Source organism: Cynara cardunculus, assembly GCF_001531365.2.
Source record: "Cynara cardunculus var. scolymus isolate 2C chromosome LG 8, CcrdV1, whole genome shotgun sequence".
In the NCBI taxonomy this organism is placed as follows: Eukaryota; Viridiplantae; Streptophyta; class Magnoliopsida; order Asterales; family Asteraceae; genus Cynara; species Cynara cardunculus.
The window spans coordinates 11,427,565-11,434,503 of NC_037535.1; the positions used below are offsets into that span (position 1 = coordinate 11,427,565).

The 6,939-nt window shown below is 39.0% G+C and overlaps 3 protein-coding genes across 5 annotated transcripts in view; 2 read left to right on the forward strand and 1 right to left on the reverse strand.

The window, feature by feature from the left end:
- Positions 1-3,527, forward strand: part of LOC112516182 — a 3,585-nt gene extending 58 nt beyond the window's left edge. Inside the window, exons 2-3 of the mRNA XM_025123204.1 lie at positions 1,714-2,121; positions 3,079-3,527. Coding sequence (XP_024978972.1) covers positions 1,714-2,121; positions 3,079-3,527 — 857 coding nt within the window. The remainder of the gene's footprint in view (positions 1-1,713; positions 2,122-3,078) is intronic.
- Positions 1-4,940, forward strand: part of LOC112517404 — an 18,214-nt gene extending 13,274 nt beyond the window's left edge. For all 3 annotated transcript variants that reach the window (XM_025124828.1, XM_025124825.1, XM_025124826.1), the window contains one exon: positions 4,276-4,940. In XM_025124828.1, the coding sequence (XP_024980596.1) occupies positions 4,328-4,678 (351 nt within the window). In that variant the 5' untranslated portion in view covers positions 4,276-4,327 and the 3' untranslated portion in view covers positions 4,679-4,940. The remainder of the gene's footprint in view (positions 1-4,275) is intronic.
- A 364-nt stretch (positions 4,941-5,304) lies between these two features.
- LOC112517403 (hydroxyproline O-galactosyltransferase GALT3-like) lies at positions 5,305-6,814 on the reverse strand. The gene has a single exon (XM_025124824.1). The coding sequence runs from the start codon at positions 6,518-6,520 to the stop codon at positions 5,585-5,587; it is 936 nt and encodes a 311-aa protein (XP_024980592.1). The 5' UTR covers positions 6,521-6,814; the 3' UTR covers positions 5,305-5,584.
- Between the last annotated feature and the right edge of the window lie 125 nt (positions 6,815-6,939).

The following is a 6,939-nucleotide window of genomic DNA, read 5'->3' on the forward strand; positions in this document are numbered from 1 at the left end:
GGAGTTTTCCCTGGAATTGTTGGTTCTTATTTCTCCATTAATACAAGTTCCCTATTCCTTCCCCATTTCATCTACTGTTATTATTATTCTATTTTCTGTTCTTCATCAGGATACATATACAACTTTGTTGGTCTAGTGAACTTGATGCGTAAGTTCACGAATCAAAGGAACTTGCATAGGCCCGCAATCACAAGATTTGCTATATCTTTTATCACTCTTCTTCAATCTCCAATCTTGTGGTTGTGAGAGAGGGATTATCCCTGGAATTTTGATTGTAATCTGTTCTTTTCAAGTTCAATAGAATCACCTTTTCCTTACCTTAATTTCTGTGTTCTTATTCATTTTATATTGAATGAGATCAATTACTCATCAGGTTTCAGATATTTCATTACTTTTATAGATGATTTTAGTCGCTTCACATGGATGTACATGTTAATGCATAAATCTCAAGCCATTGATTCCTTTCGTGATTTTAAGGCTCAAGTTGAGAATCATTTTTTTCAACATCAATAAACTTTTTCCAGTGTGACGGTGTGTTAGAACTAACTCAAGGTCAAATGGGTACATTTCTTTCTGAGTCGGGTGTCACTCCACGAATCTCATGTCCATATACTCCTCAACAAAATGGCGTCGCTGAACGCAAAAATCGTCATTTATCAAAAATGCCGGAGCTCTACGTTTCATGTTCACTTGCTGTTGATTCCCTTATACTGATCTTTCTAATTATAGAAACACAGATTTAATCACACAGATAAGAACAATGTAAAATGGATCAAGAAAGTTGGCATGTCATTGATCATTTAGTTCGAGTAGATGAGACAGAATCTAGAGAGAGAATCTAGAGAGAGAAACAATTACAAGATCGTGCAAAGAATTACAAAGTGAGAGTACATATGAATTGTTATCTAAAAGACTCTCAACTAACTCTATTTATACATTAAAGGAAAGACTAAAACATGTCATTTACAAAACAAACTAATCTATACATGACATGTGTTCTAATATCATACAATCTTCATGTCTTCGATATTCAAGAGTTAGAGGAACTAAGAGTGAAATCTTCTAAGTACCGAACTCTGATTATGCCTAATCAGAGTTATCATCCGAACTTTAAGTCGCTAGTCCCGATCTCTGTAGTCTTCATCACTTGAGCTATCTTATCAAACTTTAGACTAGTCCGAACTCTGGACCTTCTTTCCAGACTTGACACTTAGAAAATTTACATTTCTGTCGAACTCTCGACCTTCTATCCAGATCTCAGGACCTTCCTTCCAGAGATAGACACTTAGGCTTTATTGAACATTAAACCAACTTTGGTGAAACTTCACACTTGGCAAAAATATTCTGGTATGATGCATATGCTTCCGCAACCTTCTTAATCAATCATCTATCGTCTCATGTTCTCTCTCACTCATCACCACATGAACTTTTGTTTGATGAGCAACCAAACTACACAAGCCTTCGCACTTGGTTGTCAGTGTTATCCATTTTTTGGGATCTACTCGCGATGATAAATTGTCCACACCAAATCGGCTGCATGTGTTTTCCTTGGATATGCTCCATTTCATAAAAGTTATCTCTGTTATGATTCTACGTTGTTCAAAACATACACGTCCCGTCATGATTTTCATGAATCGATATTTCCATTCCAATCACTTATTTTGTCCGCACCTCATGTTCCTTCCATCGTTCTCTTGTCATTTTTTGATTCAGCCTCGGTTCCTTTATCCAAGTCACCTACACCTACACCTACACCTACACCTACACCTACACCTACACCTACACCTACACCTACACCTACACCTACACCTACACCTACACCTACACCTCTCTTCGTGTCATCTGATCTTCCTACATCATCTCCTATACCTTCTAGATCTCAGTCCGTACACCCGATGGTTACCCATACCCATGACCATACTCGCAAGCCCAAGACCTTTGCTGATCGTGTTCTTTATCATACTTTCTCAGAATCAACATCAGATATCGAACGCTCAACCTTTACCAAAGCCCAAATATGGCCGATATGGTGGGATGTAATGAGATCTGAAATTGCTGCACTTCACTCAAATGGAACTTGGGTGTTAGTTCCGGCTCCCTCATGTGCTAATATTGTCGAATGTAAGTGGGTTTACCGTATTAAATGTCATCCCGATTGTACGGTTAGTTGTTACAAAGCTCGCCTTGTTGCTAAAGGCTTCTTACAAATTGAGGGTGTGGACTATACAGAGACGTTTAGTCCGGTGGTAAACCCACAACTATTCGTCTAGTTCTTTCTACTGGTTACTCACGAGGTTGGGATGTTCGACAGGTTGATGTTAATAATGCCTGCCTACACAGTGATTTGATGGAAACAATATATGGCTCAACCTTCGGGTTTTGTTGGTCCGAATCGACCACATCATGTTTGTTTACTAAAGAAGGTTCTTTATGGTCTTAAGCAGGCTCCAAGACTTGGTTTTCCAAGCTTTCTACCTCATTGATTGGTTTTGGATTTGCATGGTGTGTATCTGACACATCCTTATTAGTATACCATACATCCAGTGTTAAGTGTGTTACTGCTTATGTCTTGGCATACGTCGATGATATTATTGTTACTGGAAGCTCTTCTCAATTTGTTGATGAACTAATTAAAAAGCTTCATGCACAGTTTTCCTTGAAAGATTTGGGAACACTCGAGTTTTTTCCTCGAGTCCAGGCCATTTTCAGTAATCATGGTCTTCATTTGACACAACAGAGGTACCTTCTAGATCTATTTTAGTGAACTGGAATGAGTCAGTGTAAGCCGTTATCATCTCCAGTTCATCGGGTTGTCGGTTATCTCAATTTTCTGGCATTTCGTTGGATGATCCCTCTCTCTGTTGAAGCACTGTGGGTGCTCTGCAGTATTTGGTGTTAACCAGGCCTGAGATTGCATATGCAGTTAGTAAAGTCTCTCAATGTCTTCAGCGTTCAACGAATAGACACTGGATTGCAGTCAAAAGTATTTTAAGTTATTTAAAGAGCACTAGTACATAGGGATTGGTACTTCAATGTTCTTCTACAACGGCAATTCATGCTTATGCAGATGTTGACCAGGTTGCTCCGATGACTATCGGCCTACTACCGGACATTGCGTGTTTCTTGAACCCAGTGTGATCAGCTGGAGCTATAAGAAACAACACACTGTTGCTTGTTCAAGCCTCGAAGCTGAATACCGTGCTCTTGCACATGCTGCTGTCGAATTAAAATGGATTTGTTCTCTTATTGGTAAGCTTCATATTAGTCTGCCTAGTGCTCCAACTCTATGGTGTGATAATCTTGGCGCTACCTATCTTGCAACTACCGCAATATTTCATCAGCGTACGAAGCATCTTGAGATTGATCTGCACTTTATTCGAGATATGATTTTGACTCGAACACTTTGTGTCAGATATGTTCCAACAACTACTCAAGTTGATATTCTTACAAAAGGACTTGTGCACGATTTGCTCAGTTATTATCCAACTACAGTGAGTAAAAAAACCTCTCTTTCTCTTCTCTTCTAGCTTCTGGTTACCAGACTTTAAGTAGAAAAAGTGACGGTCGAGGGGGTGAGGACCCAGGAGGTTGTGGGATGAGCAATTGAGATTGGACGTGGCGGCCTTAAACATTTACAAGGACATGGCCTACGATAGGAGCACTTGGAGACGGATGACTATGGTTGCATAGCAGACTAGGTTTGGGGATTGTAGCTTACATGGTTGAGCACAAGGGACTTGGACTGGTTGTGGAGTAGAGGGCTGGCATTTTATGATAAAGATGTGCTGTTTGGCTTTACTTGCTTTATGTGTGTTCTGTCTTTGTTATCTTTTCATATGTTTTCAATGCACATACTTGTTAATTGTTACATATTCTTATTTCTTTCTGTGCTTCTTCCACCATGTGTTAGTCGTTGTTCCTTCCACTTGTTTGCTCACACTCTTACACAAGTCGGGGGTCTTAAAACAAACATCTGTTTTACCTTGTTGGGGTAGAGGTCATATTTGCATCCATCTCACCCTATCTGGACCTTACTTTTTGAGTGGGATTTACTGGTTCTGTTTGGTTTGGCTTGGATATTGGTATTTGAGGTTTAGGGACACCAACCGCAGATGGTTCTTATGATTGAATAATTAACTGGAATTAGTAACATCTAATGAGTAAGAAGGTTGCAGATAGATCCTTCTTCATGTGCAAGCAAAACTGAACACAGCAATTGAAGTGAATGCAAATTAATACGATGTATTTAATGTTTGAGAGGTTTTTTCCCTGCAGCTGGTTGGCAGAACGCATCAAATAGTGTCTTCCTGATTTAAACAGATAGCAAATGGCAAGTGAGCAAATGAATAATGAAAGCCAGAAGCAAAAGAGCAATGAGAATCAGCTAGCAAACACCAGCCTTTCATCTGCTGGTGGCTTTAGAGGGATGCTATTTGAACAATATCGTAAAGCCAGAGAGAATGCGGAAGCCTATCCTTATGTATGGGGTTCTTACCTTATTGTATATGGTGGATTTGGTCTCTGGATGGCATATAGATATAGAAAGCTTCGAAACACCGAAGACAGAGTTAGAACTCTTCAAGAGAAACTTCGTAAACTCCGACAAGAGAGAGAGCCAACAAACTCTGCTGCAGTGAGTGAAAATGTAACATCATCTATCAGTAAACCTACTAAATAGTATGCGGGTAACCTTTCTTTGAATTGAATCCATTTTCTCAGGAAAGTGATTTTTGAGATTTTTGCTGACAACTGTGTGTAGACCACATATGATCAATTAGGTCTCTGTACTAAGATTTTGGTCGTACTGCAGAAGTTCAAATTCAATCATAAGTTGGGATCACTTTTGGTGATAGATAAGTTACTTGTTGATGTGAACTTCTATGAGGAGAGTTCTCAAGAACTTAAATATGATTTCAATGTGAACTGCTATAACTGCTGAATTTTGTTGTGAACGAGTCTTGTTAAATGACGTTTAATTATATTATTGCTTGTGAACTTGTTAAATGCTACCTGAAAGATGCTGTATATCTATTGAACTTCGATCAAAGGATAATGATGGGTGATGATTGGGGCTCCTTTGATTCTCCCCCTCATGGAGATCATTTTTTTGGTTTCTAACTTGTTTTGTGTGTTATTTTCACACGTCTTATTGATAAGAGGTGGTGCTGAAGTTTGAAAAGAGAATCAATAAGACTATTTGTTTTTGTAAATTGATAAATGTCTGAATGTGTGTAATCATCTGATTTACCCCTCAGAATGTTGTAATGTTGAATTCATATAATTCCACTTTTCTTAAAAGATACAAGAAAAGGTACCCCAGATAGTAGAAGTCTAGTCCTTGTTTGGTTCAATCTTAGATTAGTTAAGGCATTACCATGGCAAAATAAGCTGTTCGTGGCATCATGTTACAGCACAAGTAAAAGCGGCCATGTGCAATATCAATGTAGTGTTGAGGAAGAAGATGATAGTAGTTGCAGAACAGAAGAATTATCAATTGACCGAGAATGGACTCTTTTTATTGCTTACAAATTCGATTAGAAAATTAAGCAAAAATGGTTAAGGTATCATGTAGCACTATTATGACCTAAGGTATATGGTACAGTTTAGAAGGTTTAAGATTTTGGGTGGCATTGAAGTATTGTAGTGTCCGAATCCACTTCTCCTGTGTCTTCAAAAGGTGTACTGCCACCGTGTCTGGCCAAAGTTCATGTGTACACAACGTGGGTGGGTCGGGATAATTATACATAGACCACTTAGCATTATGCCGATTCTTCCCCCTTTTACCCTCTTGAATCCAATCTCCAAAAACTTTATCTTCGGGACCTTCTAGATGTTTTTTCGGGATATCTGAATCCCTTAGCCACTCGACTATGTCCCATGATATCAAATATCCCATTCCAGACATGTAATGCCCAAAAGGATCCATACTATTACATGGGATAGTATACCCATAGTACAAGTCTTCTCTTGGTAATGGCTTCAAGGACTCTGCTAGCTGATCAAGCCGGAAATACGCATCGTCGTCACCCTTCATCACATAATGGTACGGTGGGTAGGACCCACCCTCATCATTCAGCATATTTGGCAAGCTAGAGAAGTAGGTGTAAGTCTTACCGTTGTTCATGTTCTCTTTGCAGTTCAAGATTATGATGTCGTCATATTGCATTATCTCGAGGGCCACTAAAACCTTCTGGTCTTCTTTTGTTAGGTTGCAGAAGACAAATTTTACGTCGACTTTTGCTCCCACGACAGACTGGGTCCCGTAAATGAGACGAAGGAAGTGGCGGCGGTGGTATTGGTCCGGGAGTGTTAAAATCCCGAGAAGGACACGGATTTCATCGTTTGAGGAGTTTATGGGTAGAAGAGAGTCCTCCAAAGATGAATTAAGAGAAAGTGCACATCTGCTGAACCTTAATAAATGGTCGAATCGGATTTCGTTTATGGAAGCTATGGTGCAGAGAAATGCGATGAAGAGGAATGAGGAGATGATGAACCTGCGGCTTTTTCCCGACTTTGCCATTTGAAAAAAACTAGAATCAGGTATGAATACAGGAAGGGTTATGATGATGATGATGATGATATTAAAGATTGTGAGATATAGAGGTTTGTTGGAAGTCAATTTCGTGATATTGAGTCTAATGGATGGACTTTTTACGTCCTTGAAGGAAGGTGGAGAGAATAAAGAAGCATAAAGGGAAAAGCACCTAACTTTAAGAGTTTTTGCTTGGATGTTGGCCAAAGGAAAGTGAGATTTGGTCAACCAGGTTGTGTGATTATTAGGTATTTCTACATCAACATGGGCTGCCTGCTGAAATTGCGTCAACCTTGCTTCAATATGAATTATGAAGGTAAGGCAGGCAGGGCCAGGAGACGAGTTTCTTCATCATCATCTATATATATATATATATATATATATATATATATATATATATATATATA

Excerpts from the sequence above, each read along its gene's own strand:
- LOC112517403 (XM_025124824.1), bottom strand. The coding sequence starts at position 6,520 with ATGGCAAAGTCGGGAAAAAGCCGCAGGTTCATCATCTCCTCATTCCTC.